At 38.9% G+C, this 19,477-nt stretch overlaps 1 protein-coding gene across 1 annotated transcript in view; it reads right to left on the bottom strand.

Moving 5' to 3' along the window:
• LOC136553557 (cohesin subunit SA-2-like) overlaps nt 1-19,477 on the bottom strand; it is a 58,177-nt gene that overhangs the window by 17,902 nt on the left and 20,798 nt on the right. The window contains exons 12-22 of the mRNA XM_066545178.1: nt 18,681-18,779; nt 16,547-16,626; nt 8,564-8,671; nt 6,543-6,645; nt 5,594-5,711; nt 4,625-4,728; nt 4,096-4,188; nt 3,921-4,010; nt 2,735-2,938; nt 1,107-1,183; nt 66-153 (exon numbers count right to left, since the gene is read on the bottom strand). Of these exons, the coding sequence (XP_066401275.1) occupies nt 66-153; nt 1,107-1,183; nt 2,735-2,938; nt 3,921-4,010; nt 4,096-4,188; nt 4,625-4,728; nt 5,594-5,711; nt 6,543-6,645; nt 8,564-8,671; nt 16,547-16,626; nt 18,681-18,779 (1,164 nt within the window). The remainder of the gene's footprint in view (nt 1-65; nt 154-1,106; nt 1,184-2,734; nt 2,939-3,920; nt 4,011-4,095; nt 4,189-4,624; nt 4,729-5,593; nt 5,712-6,542; nt 6,646-8,563; nt 8,672-16,546; nt 16,627-18,680; nt 18,780-19,477) is intronic.

A 19,477-nucleotide genomic window follows, 5' to 3' on the forward strand; every position in this document is an offset into this window, starting at 1 on the left:
ACTTTGTATTTCTTTGTGCTTTCATCACGAAAAACATCTTTCAATGTTAAATATTAACTACTCACCAGAACAGGCAAACTGCCATGTTCTGTTTCAAACACCAGGAACCTTAAAGTCTTGTCATACAGATTCCACTTGGTGAGATCATGGGCACTGCAGGTGAAAAAGAAATAATAGTGATACACTAAGCAAGAAATGAGGACTCACCTGATCAAACAGGTTAAATGTATCCTATTTCTGCCTTCATATGATGTATAGCAACAACATTAAACAACTAAATATTAATTATAAGGGGAAAAAATTAGGTTTTCATCATCTAACACTGCAGTCTTTAGACCATAGCTTTACAGTCTGCACTCCTACCACAAAACTGCAGTGTTATAAGGAGAGGAAAAAGCAACCTGAGTTCTGTATCTTTTGCTATACTTTATGCATAGTCTTCAAGTACCCAAAAAGGTCTAAAGAACAATGTCCTCAGCCCACTCTAAAAGACTGTTTCTAATAGTCTTGAGTATTCTCAACTGAACATTGGACTTCTCTTTGGAAAACCACAGTAGCCCCAGCAGGCTGGACAGGTAATAGACACATTGAGAAAAAGGCCCAATTCCCCCAACCTCTGTACTAGCTTGCATGACAATTTACCAATCCCTGGAGAGCCAAGGTTTTGAGAAATCATCTTTTAACAAAAGAAGATCAGATAAACTAAAAATAAAAAGCAGATTACACCTGCTACAAAGAACAACTGCATTCACTACACCCTCTTCAGACTGACCACCAGTACTGTTAGTAAGGCTGTGGGAAAACATCTAACTAGGACAGAGGCACCACAGAGGGGATTTCTGTGTCCACTCCAACATCTCAATTCTGCAGCATACACTTCTCAGCCACATTAGGGCTGATGCTCATTACTAAGTCCAAAAATAATTCCATATCCAAGAGTACAGTTCTATTAAGAAGAAACTAAACTTTGCAGAACCTCTCATAGGGATCACTTTCATTCTCTTGTGAAAAACCCCAATAAACCAAACAAGCAATTTTCACTTTGCATGTGCAAGGTTGACACTTTAAGTATATGGGAACATAAATTGTGTAAATAAAGATCTCACTTATGAAAAGCTGCTACTCTTCTCAAAGTAGAGTGCATCTGGGAAATTTCTCCTGCGTCCATACAAAATCCTTCTTCCTAAATCATGAAAGTTTGGGAAAGAGAAAGGAATTAGCCAGTGTGGGCCAAAGGAATGACTGTGTCCCCTTCCCAACCAACCCACAAGCTTGGATCACTCTCCTCCAGCCTTCCTTTAACCTTTACCTTTAACCATGCTACTCATGTCCTGCTCTACAGTCAAAAGAAAACAATATAACTGCACAGGAATTTTGTACAAGGGAAAATCCCTGTCATTAATAAACCAATGGCAGCCTCCCTAGACTGCAGTATTGCTAACACAGAGCAAAAAGTAGCAATTAGTCTAACATGGTCCCTCACACAGTTGCTAAGGATCTCTGGAAAGCTAAGTGTTCACATGGCGCTGACCTTCCCTGCTTCCAGCTGCCAGATCACATTCAAAGATAGCTAAAAATATATTAAATACTTTCCCATAGATGCAATTGCTGTAGTTTCCACAAGTATACTATGTGATTCTGGGGACGAAATACACAACCAGGAATTAGAAGGGAGGAGTTCCAGAAGAAAATCTCTTTATTTAGATATAGATCACACTACGGAGGAGTCGAAGAATCCCTGGTCTTGCACTGATCTTGTTTCTCATAAGTACACATTCTCCCACATTGACATAGATCTCTATTTAAGACCAATAAAATTAATCCAATCTGAGGTTAGGGGATTTTTTGGCTTGACACATTTTGCAATATCCCTGTGTCCAATAAAAACTTGCCAGTGTTAACTCTCATACCATGGCATGACACCTGTTCATGACAGCACCGTTGATCAGATCAGCTGCAGGCTTCTGTTGTTCAGCTCAGCCAGCAAGCTATTCATATCCCACCAGCTGTTTCTGCTTTTTAGACCTAATAAAAAGCTTTGAGGGAGACTGCAGTCCTCTTTCAAGGGGGAAGTAATTTTTTCCAAGTCCCTCAAAGCTATACAATCTGCATTATACACTGCTGTTTGCTCAGATTTTTTCCCTACATCCAAAGTGACAGCCCAAAGGGCATCCTATGTACAGTCAAATATAGAGAACTACAGAACTGTACCTTTTTGGGAAGAGCCTCATCACCTGTAGATCAGCAGCACTCACTAGCTGATTTTGCACATAGTATCTTTGGCACAGTACTGGAGTAACTACAAAGCAATTTCTTAGGTCCAGAATATCTGGTGTAGCAATTTTGTTCCTCACAAGTACACATTCTCCCACACTGGCGCAGATCAACAAAATAATTCTGAGGTTAGGGGACCTTTTGGCTTGACACATTTTACAACATCAGCATCCAATAAAAGCCTGCCAGAAGACATACAATGCCCTGTTGGTGGCATGGATTACCTTGTTCATTATTTTCCCAGATCTATTCCTGCCAAAATATACTGCCAAAATATATCTGCTTCATTAAAATGTGAAGAACCATTCTTTTCAGAGGTGCAAACTCATCTTTTAGAGTTCTGCTTTCTTCAAGCAGAAATGGCAGACGAAGAATAGTTCCATATCCCCCTTAATTTTCTTTGTCTTCCTTTTTTTTCCTAGGAAAACAGTCTGCTTACCCCTCAAAGAGCCACACTCACCTTTTGCCAGAAGCAATCTAGTAGCTGGTTAAGCTGTTTCGTCAACTCATCTATCATTTGAGTTCGAGCACAATCCACCTGGCTATAGATGGCAATTTCCTCACGGCAGAGGATATAATAAGTCCTGGAGGAAGCCTCCAGGACAGACATGTCGGAGTGTTTGGCCACAATGTCTTTTATCTCTCTCAGCAAAGCATCCAAATGCTGCAGGTGATAAAAGGGGCATTTATAGGTAAATTGTACAAAAATCCTCTTAGGCTTTAAATCATTTCACTAGGCCCATATATCTCTATGGGTCATATAAACAAGATGAAACAAATGCCACTCTAAGCAGAAGAGGAGTAGAACTAAACAACACAACTTTTATTTTCTGCGTTTATAGCTCTCTTTCATCATTATGTCTCTGGATCTTCCTAAAGAATGAAGCAACTGCTTTAAGTTCTACTTTAGCAATACATGGCTAGCATTACATAGGGAATAAATGCCTTTCCAAAGGACAGATCTGTCTTTAAACAGTAGAAGCTGTCTCCATCAGCAATGGAGAATGTTTTGGATCATGTCAGCAACAGGGTTCTTCACTCTTAGTGCGAAGAGGTAATTTGTGCTGACTTGCTCTCTTCCAGTTCAAGTTTTGGGCTGAAATTAACCTCAGAGTGTTTGCCTAACACTGCCCCCCTGTAAACACCCCTGTTTAAGAATATGCTAAGCTATTTCGAGGATTTCATCTATCCGTTTCTGACCATCCCTTTCCCATCAGCAGATATATTATCTCCATTCTTATCTTTCACTCACTGTCATTCCCCAGCAGCTGGGAGTCAGCCTTCATGGAGAATGAAACCTATTCTGCAGTAAACTCCTGGGAGACACCAACTTAAGATACATGGCATAATCCACCCTCCCTCCAGCCAGGAATGAAAAAACCCAGGGCTGGGTCTACCAGACAAAACCACAAATCGTTATCCACCAAGGCCTGACCCAGCGTTATCAGAACTGACAAGCACTAAGGCTTTTTTTGCAGCTCCAAATCAAAAAGTTAAGCCTGAATAAGAGCACTTTTCTTAAGGTATGAGACCATTTCATTGTATTTCAACAATTTTCTACTTGTTCCAAATCCTGTTAAACTCCCCACATTGTCATATAAATTTAGAACATTCCACAGGAACCAATTATCCTAAATCCTATTTACCTTCTCTAGATGTCCCGTACTGTAAACATCTAAATCGTAATACTGAGGAATCTGCAGAAGATTTGCCACTTTTTGTGCATCTGTTGAATACTGCAGAGAAAAAACAGGATATGAGTACATTACAGGAATTTTCATGAAATATTTAACATGCATTCATAGAGCAGCTGTTAGTTACCTTTGCCAAGAGCTGAGGAAGCACCATAATAAAGTGCTCAGTAATTTTGGTACAATCTTCCAATTGGATTTTCTTCTCTTTTACTGACAAAATCTGCAGATAAAGAACTTGGTTTCAATTATAAAATCTCTGGGATTGAGTGGAATCTTACATATAACCCAAGCTTAACTTATATTGCATTGTCTCAAGCATATCAACCTAAGATAGAGACACTTTTCCATGAACAAAACCCAATGCTTTTTTTGTTGATCTTAAATTAGATGCAAATTGCTGAACAGCTGTATGTCATGGATAAAATGCTCATCATTTGTCAATAACATGCTTCGAGTGGCTCTTCTCTAATGCTCATCTCCTTCAACATCCACTTCTAATAAAATCTAGAGGTGAAAAGACACTGCAAAACTTCAGGAAAAATAAGCTATTTTATTTCCTAAGATACATCTGCAACTAGGAACAAGCTGTCTGGCAAAGTTCATAAGGCAAAGATAATGTGATGACAGGACAATAAATAAAACTAAGATGCACTGACTTTTTTGGCTGCACCTCTGCCCACTGGAGGATGACCTTCAGCTGCTTCTCTGACTGTTGCGAGGATGATTTCAATGAGAGCGCTTTCCTGAGCATCGCTCAGTGCTGGAAGTAAATCAGTCTCAGCATCACACAAAAGAAAAGTGAAGATGCAACAACAATTGATGTAAAGCCTACTCATTTACCTGAGGAACTGTGGAAGGACACTAAAGAATGCAGTGTTGCTAAATAAACAGCTAAAAAGTGTTTGACTTCACTTGAAGGAAGTTATTTTCTACATTTAGTGAGTACCATTAATCCCTTAACGGCTTAACTTTTTGGGGCAGTTGGGCTTGCAAAAACACAGGCAGTTTTAATGAGGTCTCCTACTGACTAGTGTCTCATTTAGGACAAATCTTCTTTGAGTACCAAAATGCTCTAACTCACTGGGTTTACAAACTGATTTTAATCACACAATCAACTCCAGGTCTACAACTACTATTCACAGAATGGTTTGGGTTGGAAGGGACTTTAAAGATTTATTTAAGTTCACTTCAAAATAATTCTACAAAAAAAAAAACACCTCTAGTGTTAGATGTTAGTGAACTCAATACCTTACTCATTTTCTTTTGAGGAAGGAGTAAAAGCCTGACAATAACTGCATTTCAATCTATTAATACTTTTAGATTCTACAGTTTTGGACAAACAAAGCGAACACTACATAAGCATCATGGCTTAATTGCACAAGTATTTACTAGACAGGGTCTAAACTAACATTACATATATACAGAATACTGAATAAAACAAGTATGTTGACATAAATATTACACTAGCAGTGCATTGAGTTGCATCTGCTTTGCGGCACTTGGGGACAACAATCTGGGACCAAATGGTACTGCAATATGAAATGATCCTAAACTAGCTAAGGCAAGGTTTAAAAAATAGCATGGGGAGATTCATTCAGACGAAACTAAATTCTTTGCTTACCCACCTTCTCCAGCTTCTTCAGCATTTTTTAATAGAAGAGTGGTCATGCACTCCCAGTCCTTCAGGAATTTGCCTGCCCAGTCCCACAAGCTGTCTACTAGGTATGCAACATGTTTGTGTAGCTAGGGATTAAAAACACAAGCTTGTAGAAGCAAACACATCACTAAAAGAAATACAGCTTCATATGTTCCTCTCCCTCTGTCCAATGACAAAGCTGTGTCGTTCACATATATATTCAAATGCAGTATTCCAACATATTTATTTCCAGGCCAATCAACATTTAAACACCATGTCTTCAACCTGATACAAAGCAGGAAAGTGGGGTGAAAAATCAGGAAAAGTAGGCAAAGAAATGTAATTTTCCCTTTTAATACAAATTTAAATTAAATTTAAATTAAATAATCTCTGAAACTAGTTTCTGTATTCCTTTATATTGCTGACTGTAACAGCCAAAAATGCAGTCACAGGACTAGAAACAAGTCGTCCATCCAACTCTTTGCAGAAAGATTCAAAACTGCTGTGCCTGAGACACTTTTGCCAGATAGAGATCTGCATCCCTGCAAAAGCCAAACCGTGAACTGTTTATCAGCACTTAAGCTGATAAAACTCTCATGAAACTACAGTCTTTGGTCAGCATGGAGCCATGGTACAGCAACCCACATCTGCCTCCAGAAAGACACATACCAAAAAACCTTCACTTGGCGGCATTAGTCTTTCTGGTTGTTTCCAGAAACTGCCTCAGCACCGATTCTTTCCATTAGCACACTTGTAAATTAGGTTTAATACAACAGAACAGAAATGGCTTCATTAAAAACTTAACCTAGAGAGTAAAAACATTTCTAACACCACACATTTAAGGGCTCACCAACAGAAATTGCTTTCAAAAGCAAGAAGATAATTGATTTAACATGCAACACTGGATTTAAAAGGCTTACTGTACGGGCAGTTCTCACCTCACTCTCCAGGAAAAAGTGTATTAATCTTTTCAACTGGTCAGTGCTCGCCCCAAACTTTCCTCCTTTGGGCTGAACTTTATCTCCCCCATGACTAAGCAGCCTGCCAAAAAAAAAGCAAGTCAGTCCAGTTCTGCCACATTCTCCTTACACTCATTTACCAATGTAACACTAATTCTGACAAGATCACAAGGACTTATTTCTCTCAAGTGTCTACTTACTGACCCCAAATCTCATTAGACTTTTTTTAAGATGAAAGGAAAAAAGATTGTTTTCCATTGAAAAGAGAGATATGCTATCCCTGTGGATGCAAGGACTATTTCTGACAGTTTCACCAGCACCCTGCCACCCTTCTGGATGATGGATGCAGATTCCATAAACTGACCATACAACAATGTGGGCATTTGCTCATGCTTGAAAAGAGGCTTGCTCTAGGCCAAATTTAAAACATTAACAACACAGCAGAGATATTACCACACAGCCACTATTCACATCAAAGTGCATCTTGGAACTGCAGCTTCTTAAGGAAAGCAGAGTATCTTGTAATTATAAGAGGCAATTAACGTCATAAGTACAGTGGAAACTCTGCTCTTCCTCTTCTGTCTGAAGTATGAATCACAGTATGACACTTCCACTTCCCCAAAATGCTTCTGACTACTACCCACAAAAAGTGCTAATCTCAAGATAAATACAGGAAGGCCATCCCTGCAGATTAATGTAAGGCCCAAACAGCTTGGATTTAAGAGCTGGACCACACTACTAAATGTCAGCAAAAGCTTGTGCATTCAGGAAGAGTTTCTGCTGGCATAATTTATGCCAGCTAAGTAACCTTAGTTAAAATATGCAAACATGGAAGAGATTTTGTGCAAACTGAGAAGAAGGGGCAGCAGGGGTGGAAAGCATAAGCATTTATACTAAAACTTAGCAGTATAACCAGGGAAAGGAGGGTGTCACTAACATCTCTTATCACAGCAAAACAAACATTCTATACTGGAAAAAGTGCTGGAGAGAGGCAAACAAGAACAAGGAGGAGATTTACAGGGTCAAGGTGTCCATAAGGCACTGGCAAGCTGGGTAGAAAAAGTGAAGTTATCAGGGTAATAACTTTGGTAGCAAAATACAGCAGAGTTCTGAGAGAAGAAACATCTAATTTATGAGAGCATATTAGGACCAACACAAACAACTAAGTCTAGCAGATGTAATAGCAGATTCATCAAAACAGAAATTTCTCTTCATTTGTCTTTCTGTTGGACTTAGCTCCACAAATTCCAGAATGCCAACATCTCAGTTAGACAGGAAAAGACAACTAGGAAGAGATTCTGTATGCGTGGAAACACGATTATTATTTCTGAATGTTCCCCCACAAAATCCTTGCCTAAATATTTTTATTTTCATTTCTTTTTGTAAGTCGAGATTATTTCTCTCAGTGGTAAAGACAGAATATTTGTCTCTTCCCTTTTTAGCATGCCAACTCCATACAACTTCATGCAACCATTGTTATAAGAAGCCCATTTATAAGAGTTACTCCTGGGGAAGATAAACCCTGTATTTCATTAACCTGACAGGAAACTGGGAGGGCTTTTTAATCTGCTGCATCTCTCATTATTCAAAGCCTTTACAATGTATAAGGCAACTTCCAAAGGGAGAAGAGGAGGCAATTTTTGTGACTAATCACCAAACTATGAAAATCCAGCAGATGCCACGTGACAGATTAGCTTGTAAGAAGCAAAGCAATAGGAAAGTAGAGAGAAAGAGGGCATTTTCTCAATATAGCATGGCACTTGTGGATCAATTAGTTTCCTATTCCCTGTGTTAGTCTTGCAACTTTTCTCACATCTATTGTTTCAGGGTTGTGCAGGAAAACATGCAATTACCCCCAGATAGCATTTCTCTTCTGATTACCAGAAGAAAGGTGGCACATACTTTCATCAGAAAAATTAATGCATAATATCCCCCTTAAATAAATCCACCTTAATTCCAAAACAAATGAGACTATGCAAGAAGTAGGCAGGCAGAGATACCTTTTATAAAGGAATTCCCCAGCTGCTACTGCAAGCGGCCGGTGAGTGGTATAAACAAACTGGTATAACATTTCACAGTCTTCAGCTGATAACACATCCCCACAGTTCCTAGGCAAAAATAACAACGGAAGTTATAGGCCAGGTTTATCTGCAAAGAATAGCATGAATGCTATGTCCAGCTTTTACTAGGCTTGATTCTCCATAACCGTGCAACTTGTTTACACAGCTATGTGTAAATTTTTGTAGGGCATTTCTAAAAATGCTCTCAAACAAAATTGGCAGCGTTCTTTTACTCACTGTGTAGAGAAACAGAGGTTTGTGTAATTGGCTTACATTTGTCATGTAAGCCATGACAAATCAGGCCCACCGCATGTACACGAATGTTAATTTAAAGTATAATGACAGTTGATCAGTGATCTCGGTAAAAAGAGTAATAGTAATAAAACAGGAAAATCATGCATTTACTCTATGCTTAGATGTTCATCATAAAAGATAATAAACAATTAGAAACCTTCATTCTGTAGTACAAACTATTCTTAAGTCATTTAGTCCAGTATTTTAAAACCTATATTCTATTACACTAGAATCCCACAAAAAAAGAAATCAAAACACATTCTTGATGGCACACTTATGGCTGTGACCTCTCTACACAAACACATTTAAAGTCATGACCTTTTTCATTCAGCTACACATCTTGAGAACACCACATGCCAACTACTACACCTAAAACACTCTCTGAGAGGTAGAAATGGTATTCATATCAAATATTTACAAAAAAGAAACTGACACATCAAGGTTGAAAAACCCAATGAAGAGGTACAGAGCAGTGAAGTCCAAAGCCAGGATTACAGTTTCCAAATACCTGCTTCTTATTGCCACAACAATGTCACTGGACTAGGCTACTTCAGAGAATGGAAGAGCAACATATGAGATCTAGAACTTACTAGACTCAGCTGAGAGGAAAGGGTTTTTATTGATCACTGCATTCAATCCTCGAGTAGTAACATTTTAAAACCATCTACACCTCTGGTCCAACATCCTCTCTACAACTGAGGATTCATGCTGTTCTCCAGCTAAGGGTGATGTCTACAAAAAATCAGCAGTCCTTCCTATGCTTGCCCATTTGTCTCCAACCCATTGCATCCTTTAGCATCCTCACAAGTCACAAAGCCCCAAAAATATCCTCCAACCTGACTGAAAAAGAAGTGAGCTCACACTAGGTGAGATTACCACTGGAGCATCCATTAAAAGGTCTTTAAATGAAAGTGCTAATGGTATGTCTCCAAAAGTGATGAATCAGTCTCACAGGATAATGTGAAATAAAAGCTGCCTTACACACTTAAGGCAGGTTTTGGTGGACTCTTTAAACATGCAATTACCTTGAGAATATATTTGCAGTAATAGAACATATAGGAAGTGTAAAGGAATACATCTCAAGAAATCACCATAAAGAGAAATATTTATGTCACTCATTTAACTATCTACAGAACTGAGAAAATAAACTAAAAATGTGCTTATTGATGTTAAACAGTAAAAAAATGAAAGAAGTAATATGGTTTTATGGTGCATTAGAGCACATGAATAAGAAGTGGTGTGTCCTGCGAAGCCATGAATGATCAAATTTATTAAACTTCTACAAGTTTAACAAGTGAGAGTAAAACAAAGAATGAAAACAAAGAGCACTTACAGGAATAAAAAAACATTATATAATAAATATTAAAAGGCCATGGGGAATTTACAGAAAAAAATAACAGTCTGACAATGTTTCTTTCATTCTTTTTAATGTCAATCTATTATTGAGTTCTTTTAAAGTACTAGTTTCCATGAAGATGTCTTTGTCATTTTTTCTCTCTATATATATATTTTTCAAAACCAGTGGACAACTGGGAATATAAGAAATTTCACAAACATAAGGTGATCTGAACTGAACCAATACAGAATCATAGAGCACTGAGGATGGTCAGCACCTTTGCAGATCATCTGCTCCAATCCCCTGCTCACATGAGGATCAGCTACAGCAGGTTGATGTGTCCAATCCATGAAGTCAAAGACTCTACAACATCTCTGGCAATGTGTTCCAGTATGATCACTCCCACAGTGAAAAACCTTTCATGTGCTTAAATTAAATTAAATATGCCAGTCAAGTGCACACATTTTTTTATATTTAATTTTTTTCTTCTTTGTATTTCAGGTTTTCTCTCTTTAGCACATTTATAGATATAATGAATGCAATACCTGAATGTTTATATTTTAAAAGAGTTCCTTGACTAAATTGTTCAGATAGCTTGAAGACCAAAGTAATATCTATCTCTCTGGATAGAACATAAGGACTCTTCCTTTCCAGTACTAATGAAACTGCTTTTCCATAGGTATTTTCTATCCTTAGAAAAGAATCCTGGTGGACACCAAGTTGAACCTGAGCCACCAATGTTCTCTTGCTGAAAAGAAGGTGAATGGTATCCCAATCTGCATTAAGTGTTACCAGCAGGTTTGGGGAGGTGATCCTTCCCCTCTACACAGCACTGGTGAAGCCACACCTGCAGTGCAGTGTCCAGGGCTGGGCTCCCCAGTACAAGAGACAGACTGGGGAGAGACCAAGAAAGGGTCACAGAGATGATCTGGGAATCATCTTTCCTGGGACTGGAGCATCTCTCCTTTGAGGAAAGGTCAAAGGAGCAGGGACTGTTCAGCCTGGAGGAAAAAAAGGTTCAGGGGGATCTTAGCAATGTGTGTAAGTACCTGGTGGTGGGAGTAAGAAGACAGAGACAGGCTTCTGCTGCTGGTACCCAGGATCAGAAGCAACAGGCACAAACAGAAACTAAGGAGGCTCCTTCTGAACATTGGGAAACATGATTTTACTGTGAGGGTGGCAGAGAACGGGCACAGGCTGCCAAGGGAGGCTGTGGAGTCTCCATTGCTGGAGGTACTCAAAAGCCATATAGATGCAGTCCTGGGCAATGCACTCTACGTGGCTCTTCTTGAGTAGGGGATTGGATCAGACAATCCTTCTAACTTCAGCCATTCTGAGATTTCGAAAATCCCAACCTCCCCATCTTTAACTTTGTCTTCTAAGAGGTTGGGAATTTATCCATTACATTAATCTAGTGCAGTATTATTTCCTCCCTCCTTGAGACATAAGTAGGTGAGATGCTGCTCCAGCTACAAAGGAAACACCCCCAAACAGCAGAGAAGCAAAGGAAGGGAGAAGAATCCATTTCCTTTGCAACACAAGCTGACAGACACTCCTGACACCACTTGAGCACCTGATCTTCTGCTTTTTCCTCTCTTGAGTGCGAGGGAATACCTGTGTGCCCTACTACTATTACTGTTCAACCACTACTCTCTGACCATGATGAGGTTTAGGCTTATAACTCCCTCTGAAATGAGTGCTCAGGCATTTTACCTTCCTCTGCAAGCAGCAGCACTTGACTACACCTGCTACCACCAGCACTAACACTACCACACTGAACTGTGCCTTTCTTTTTTACATCCATCAGGCAATCATCAACCACACAAAGAATACTTCAAATACAGCAGTAATACTGCTGCAAATTTACAGCCCTCAGCGTGCCAAGCAACAGATAAAGGTTAAGCCAGAAGTGCCTGCCAGTGTTTAGGTGCCTAAAAATAAACAGGCATGGCCTTCCACATACCAATCTCATGACATACCACTTTCTCTGCACTTCAGTGTGAACATGTCCCAGTCTTCATGTCCCAGAGGAAACTGGGACATTCTAGAGGGAGATCACAGACCCATTTTGTTCCACATATGGCAGCAGTTGAAAGATATCTTGCTTTTTGTTTCACTTGGTTGCATGCAAGAGGTATGACTGCTGGAGTGGCTTGACTTGGTCTGTTCTGTTGCTCATACCAAGGATAATCATCAAAATCACAAGAATAAATAAAAACACACCTGACACACTTTACAGAGTTTTACTCTAGCCATTGTTTTTAGTGGCTGTGCAGGGCAAGATATGGTACACATTATTGTGATGACAATCCAAGCATCTCATTCAAAAAAGAATCTGGTAACTTTGCATTTAAAATTAAGTCAAGTTAAACATCCAAATCTGCAGATGCATTGTAAAAGTAGTATATGTGCACAGAGCACTATCAACCAAAAAAAAATGTATATTAAAAGTATTCTAATGTCTGCAATAAAAATTTTGAATACAAAAATCATGTACTACTAAACTGTTCTGCAATTTCACTCTCACTCCTCTGCTCTCATTGCAGGTTATTTCAAGACACACTTTGGTGATCAGCAAAATGACAATATGGTTGCCACTAAAATGTAACAATAGTCCTTTCCCACCCACTGTACAATGGGATCAGCATGTTGCAATACACTGTGATTATGCTGTGGCAGACTGATGTGTTTTGAGTTTCAAACTCAGTTTAATTTCTAATTACATTTAACTAAAGTAAATCAAAGTCATTTTCCCCTGGGCTATTTACATATTCAAGCTAATTGTAGATTTGTGCCCCCACCCACACCACCTGTAACCTTTCCCCATGCATCTACTGCAGTTACCTTATTACTTTTGCTGCTCTTTTCCAAAATCCCTCTACGCTTTTAGGTAGTTAACCACACAAAAATTAACCTAATTGTCTAGCAGTAGGCACACTGAACTAATTTGCCTCCTAAAAGGCAATGCTTTTTTTACCTTGGTCTCTCATTGTCACTGATGCTTCTCTGTCTTTATTTCCTTCCTAGTTCTATTCCCTGTCAGATCCTTTGCAACATTAATGCTAACAATTATGCATAATTCAGTACCATTAATAATTTCTATTATGCTAAACCTCATAGGCTCATTTCTGTTCCAGGATCACATCATGTTGTGTAAAAACAGAAATCTACTAGCCCAAAGACTGGCATTCAATTGAGACAACATGCAACAAACAAGAAGGAAAAAAAATCTCAGCTCATAGAGATACACAAGAAGAAAATACAAATATGGATTTGAAAAAAACTAAGTATATGCATAGTAGGAGAAATGGAGAAATCTGAATCAGCACTGGGGCTTTTTTTTAATAATATAACACATATAAGTGAATTGAAAAGATCAGTTTTTTCACTGCCTCTCTAGCTATCAAGACAGAGAATGTAAAGGCACAGCAGCTTTATGGGACAGTAGGACACAGAGTAGTCAGTGTATATTCCACAGAATTGGAATGCAGTGATGGTTGAGAGATGCTCAAACCTGTTACTACCATACATGGAGCACAGCTTTCCTGCCACTGTAAAACATCACAAAAATGGTCAATTAGCAGCAAGGTCTTGCTGCTATGCTGACCCAAAAGACAACTATGGAAGTCAGTCAAAGAAAGTTACTGACATAATGTATTTTTCCCAAGAAAAATTATCCAACTGAGTAATTGGAAGAAAAAAAGCTATTACTGGATGACTCATGTCATGACATAACAAAATATTTATTCCAAGATTAGAGACATGTTCTGAAGGTCTGTACCTCATCAATGAAGACTATTTTTTTTAACTAATGATTCCTGATCAAATAGAGAGAATTCGGATAGAGGTTCTTTCCAGAAGCTTTAAAAATAACTTTCAGAAACGTGATCTGAAAGACCTCTCTCATCTCACTAAAAACACAAGTTGTGGGCCACTTGAATTCAGTTGCCAGATTTTCAGATGACAAAAATTAGTCATTCAAAGAGAAGCCAAGACAGCATGGCAAAAGTGGCAAAAATTTTATTCCACCAATGCATACACTAGTCATGCCATTTATACAAGCTGTCATTTATTACTTTATCATCCCCTTTGAGGCAGGGGAGTTGCTGTCCCCAACTCAATTTCATGCTTTACTGCATGTATCAAGCAGCACTACTGCTCAAAAACCAGACACTTTTTGTGTGTGTCTGGACACACACAAAAGCTTTGAGCTATGAGACCCACCTATTTGGGACACATTAGCCTTGCAGGTTTTTGTTTCTGCACTGCCAGCATCAAGTCCTTTCTGCCACCATTGTAGGTATTAAAGCAGCAGCTTTTCTTTCCCCTGCTAGAAAAAGATCTTGATGCAGGCTCTTATTAAGAAGCCTGTACATGTGACTGGCTATATTATCTGCATTCTCCTCACACAGAGTTATAGACTGGTCAGCACTACTCTTATCAAAGAGAAGAGCTGTTGTTGAATTTGCTTATTGAGTCTCCAACGCACACTTTCACCACTCCAATAATTATGCCAAATCAGCAGGGCTCAGACCAACTGGGGGGGTACAGTGGAAGAAAGCAGGATGGCTATGCAACAGAAGAACAAAAACAAAAAAAAAGAATGTATTTGCTACGTCTCTACATAGCTTAATTAAAAACAATTTCATAATGTATTAATTTTACTTATGAAAATTGCATCTTATGATGGAAAAATATCATTCAGAAAACTTTAGATGACATTTATTCACACTGGAAACCATATTTAAGCAAAATTCAGAAAAAATTGCTTCAGGGAAAAAGAAACATTGATCAAACTTTTATAGCTGCAGCTTGCATTAATGAGAACATGATCCCTTATAATAAAGCCAGAGATGATAAACAGCTGCAGTGCCAATATAGCTCTTGTTAATTCAGACACAGAACAAGTGCAGCCCTAACTGGTGTATGGAATCTTTGTACTTCAACAATGGTGAGCTGCTCCTCTTAGCACAGGGACATGTTATCCATGGACACTGCATTGTGCTTTGTTCCAATAGCTAGGCACCACAGGGAACCAAGGGATGTAGAAATGGACATTGTGAACACAGGAACAATATAACCCTGGCTACTACCAGTGAGGTCCAAACAATGGCACTACCTTCAGAAGAGGGTGCAGGGCTCACACCATCATATGCTGTTCTGCTGTGCCTATTGAAGGAGCCCTGGAAAAATGCCATTCAAACCAGTGGAATGTAAAGTGAGACAGGAGACAATAAAGCAGCACCTCAATATACAAACATACTTGAAATTTAATGTAAATGTCTACAGCACCACATTAGTTGGACCACTAAGGTCTATATGCTCCTCTAGCAATGACTAATACTTCTGGCTTAAATAGAGAAGCAAATCCCACGAGGCTATTGGATAATGTCTCATGCTGTACATGGAAATAAGCATCTACATCACCAAAATTCAACTTACACTCTCAGACAGAGGAGACACTGAGTCCTAACATCTCAACTGTATTATCAATGGAATGCAGTGAAGTTCTTATTCCCATTTTGCTTTGAGAAAGAGGGACAGAAAATTTATTCTACACATATTTTGCAAATAAAGATATTCCTAAAATAAACATGCTGCTCAAGGATGTATCAGAAAAAGATTTATATACTTCTGTAATACTAAGTGTAATTCTTCCCCATACTTCCAGCTTGCCATTATCCTACCAAAGCTATGGCTGGCAGGTAAATTTCCCAAGAAAACAACTCTTCTGTTAGCCTTCCACCTCAGCAAAATCACACACTTGACCATTTCCTGTCAGTCTGCTATGGGCTCAAAGGCTACCAGATTCTCTGCCCTGGAGCCAAGAATCTGAAAGTCCAAATTCTATCAACAGCCTCAAAGCTCAAAGCTTCCTGCATCAGGTGCAGAGACAGGGAAGAGGGCAGAGTTCTCCAAGCTTCTGGTCAAGACCTGGCAATCCTGGGACAGAAGGTGGAGTAGGGACCCCATCTTCAGTGGGAACTTCCCCCTAGACTGTCAAATGCTCTTTTCGAGAAAAACCAATATTAAAAAAAGGTGGGATTTCCTTTCAAAGGTAAACAAAGATATAAAAATGTAGTTTTCAGACTGAATCTCAGCACAAGGGTTTTCTTAACACTGGCATTTCCCACAGAAAGAAAATGTCATGTCTTGAGCAGCTTTAACTGTAACTCATATCCTGCCAGAAGCAACTGTTTCCCAACAAGTGATTACAGGAAGATTCATCAGGTTTGTACCTGGATCTTGTTGCCATTAAAACAATACAGTAAATTAAAAAAGAAATTATTTACTGTGACATAAGCATCAAGAGTTTCATGGCTTGAACTGCTACTTCATGGTCCTTGTCCAGAGGCATGGACACAATTCGATCCTAATGGATGTAAAATGACAATAAAAAGATGTAACATGGTTTGTTCTCAATAACATGTAATTTTGCTACAGCTAGATCATCTACACTAGTACAGCAGAGATTTATTTTTATTTCAGCAGCTATTTCCTAAGAGACATAAGGCAACTTGATTACTACCAAGTAGTTCCCCAGCCCCTGAAAATTAACAGCATGTTAATTTTTTAACTGAATTAATCATGCAGTAATATGATATTTTTTATACATGTAATGTATGCGTTCACAAGAAATTAACTACACACTACAAATTAAAAGTGACTGACAACTTGTTTCTAAGATGTTACTACTGGCACTTCAGTATGTTAAATGAAGGTAAGCCTCAAATTACAAGCATTATCTAATCAGTTTCTCCCACTAACAGTAAAGGGCCTGCACCTACACATTACAGAAGTCTGTGCCTTGCTGAAAAGACAGTTAAAGTCATAAAGATACCGCATGGCATAGCAGCAATATTGCTGACCTCCAGAATTCACAATATTGTAACTTACTACACATGCAAACAACTCAAAAAACTGAAAAACTTCCCATCCCATGAAACCAGGAACTTGCACACCTCAGAGTGGCCTACACCTTTAAGATACATTACACCTTTAGACTTGCTTGATCTGGAAATATTTTAGTTTCCCTATTTAACACATGGCTTCTAAATCTCTACATTCATTTTCCTTTGCACCTTCCTTTTTCTCACAATCCAGTTGGAAGGTATGTAAATCCACAAATCCTGAGCCTGAACACTCAAGGGTAACAGAGGGAGCATGTGTAACTCCTGTTTGCAGGAAATGGATTGATGGTTATATGATTACACTCCCCATCACTGAGAAAGCATGCTTTAAACTTCGAAACTGGTATTTTGTGTGTAGCTGTTTAGATTTCTTTTGTTTAGAGGGGAAGGAGTTGTTTTTGGGTGGGGGTTTTTTGACTGGGGGATGGAGTTAGCAATAATCCATTTATACTGCATCCTCCACAAAGGGAGATCGTAGCACAAACAGCCCAGAGCTATTTCATCACTCTTTATTGAATACAAATCCTGCATTTGGTTACAGAGCTTACAGCAGTCAGAAAGATAAGGGACTACCACATAATCATTTAAAACAGGGGTCAATCTTAGATAGCTGAGTTTAATTCTGAATAATTTATTACTACGATACCAATATTAAGCCATTTCATGTTCTTTGAGGATATGTGATAAGAATTTTTCACTAGCAGCAACTGCTTTGACACATAGGCAAGCCCTGCACCTTTTGCAAAAACACCACAGGTTTGCTAGCACATGCAGGCATTGATTTGTCCTGACATTGAATCATGTCCTGATTCACAGGGACTGAGATATCTATCACCTCATCTTGAGCTTTCCTACTCAAATACTGAGAAGGTGCAACCCTGCTAGGGTAAGAGCAGCTGACAAAATTCTTAGCAAGGCCAGGGTTAAAAAAAATTAAAGGGCTTACTTCTTAAAATGAGTGGGGATATCGGAATATTACAAAGGCAGAGTACAGGGTCAGTGAAGCCACAAAACAAGCACTCAAAACTACAGTGTATCACCTGATTTGTTCAGAAAAGAGATAAGGAATCCTTCTTCAAGATTCATACTGACATGGTAGATCAAGAGAGAGCCATTCCCACATCAGTGTGATACATGGACAGCCAGTCCACTATCTACAAGGTTAACCCATTATCAGGGACAGCAAAAAGAGGATCTTTAGCAGAGGAAATTCTTTGTCATCTGCCAAAGATCCTGTAAAAAAACCTGAGCCAATCTGGATAAATGGTGGAGATAACTGACCACAGCCATGCTAACACCATTTTGTGTGAACTAAAGTGAAATGGAAGAGTTCATAGAAACAGAGGGAAACATCCCTGCAAAACTCCTTCATCTATTCAATCAACAAGGCTGTTTCTGCAGGAGTCTAAGCTCCTCTCAGTCAAGAGAGTGGGGAGATCAGCTCTGATCAAAACATCAGGCCCTGTGTATACACCCAACCTAGACTTAAAAAATCAGCAAACAGTAATTTATTTACCTTGAACCTGTTAGTAAAGAGATCCATCCTGGAAACAAGTTCTTTTCTGCTATAAATTCCCTGCAGCCCCAGAAGACACTTCAACCGCACTTCAGCTTGCTGTAAGACAAAGAGAAATTGGCTAACAGTAAAATACATGTATCTTTGTAAGTCACTATCAGCATTTACATCATGTAAATAAGAGCTCTTTGTGGGTGCCTACAGCAGACTATCCAAATGCTGCCTCATCTTCTTTACAAGTGACATCAGTACCAGTTTGTTTGTGTGTACACACGCTCATCTCTCTCTCACACACACAGAGGAAGCCTGCAGTGAGCCAAACTCAAAGGTAACATCAAAGTTTGTGTATGGCTCCCTAAGAGTCAAAGAAACTCTCACAGACCACTGTTAGTAAAAGCAACAGAATACAAAAGATACAGGGATTGTGCTATTCATCTGTTAAAGATACAAAGACAGGAGTATGGATGGCCTACTTAGTACAACCAGCACTCTCCCATACATCAGACTTTGCTTGCTTCTTGTCATCAGCTGACTGGGACAATTGCTAAACACAGACAAGAAGTCCAAGAAATTACAGATTTCTCTAGATTCCCAGAGGAAGAGGTACAACTTAGAAATGCACTGTGGATTCTTATAGAGCTAAGCACCATGCCTTCTCCCTATTTCTGTTTTACACTAGAACATGGTATTTTAAGTATTGTAGGAAAAAGGCTGCTTTGAATTCAGCCTAATTAGTTAATTTAGGCGAAATATATTTATCCATACAAGGTGTTATTTCATACCATTAGTACTTTTGC

Source organism: Molothrus aeneus, chromosome 2 (genome assembly GCF_037042795.1).
Source record: "Molothrus aeneus isolate 106 chromosome 2, BPBGC_Maene_1.0, whole genome shotgun sequence".
Classification (NCBI taxonomy): Eukaryota; Metazoa; Chordata; class Aves; order Passeriformes; family Icteridae; genus Molothrus; species Molothrus aeneus.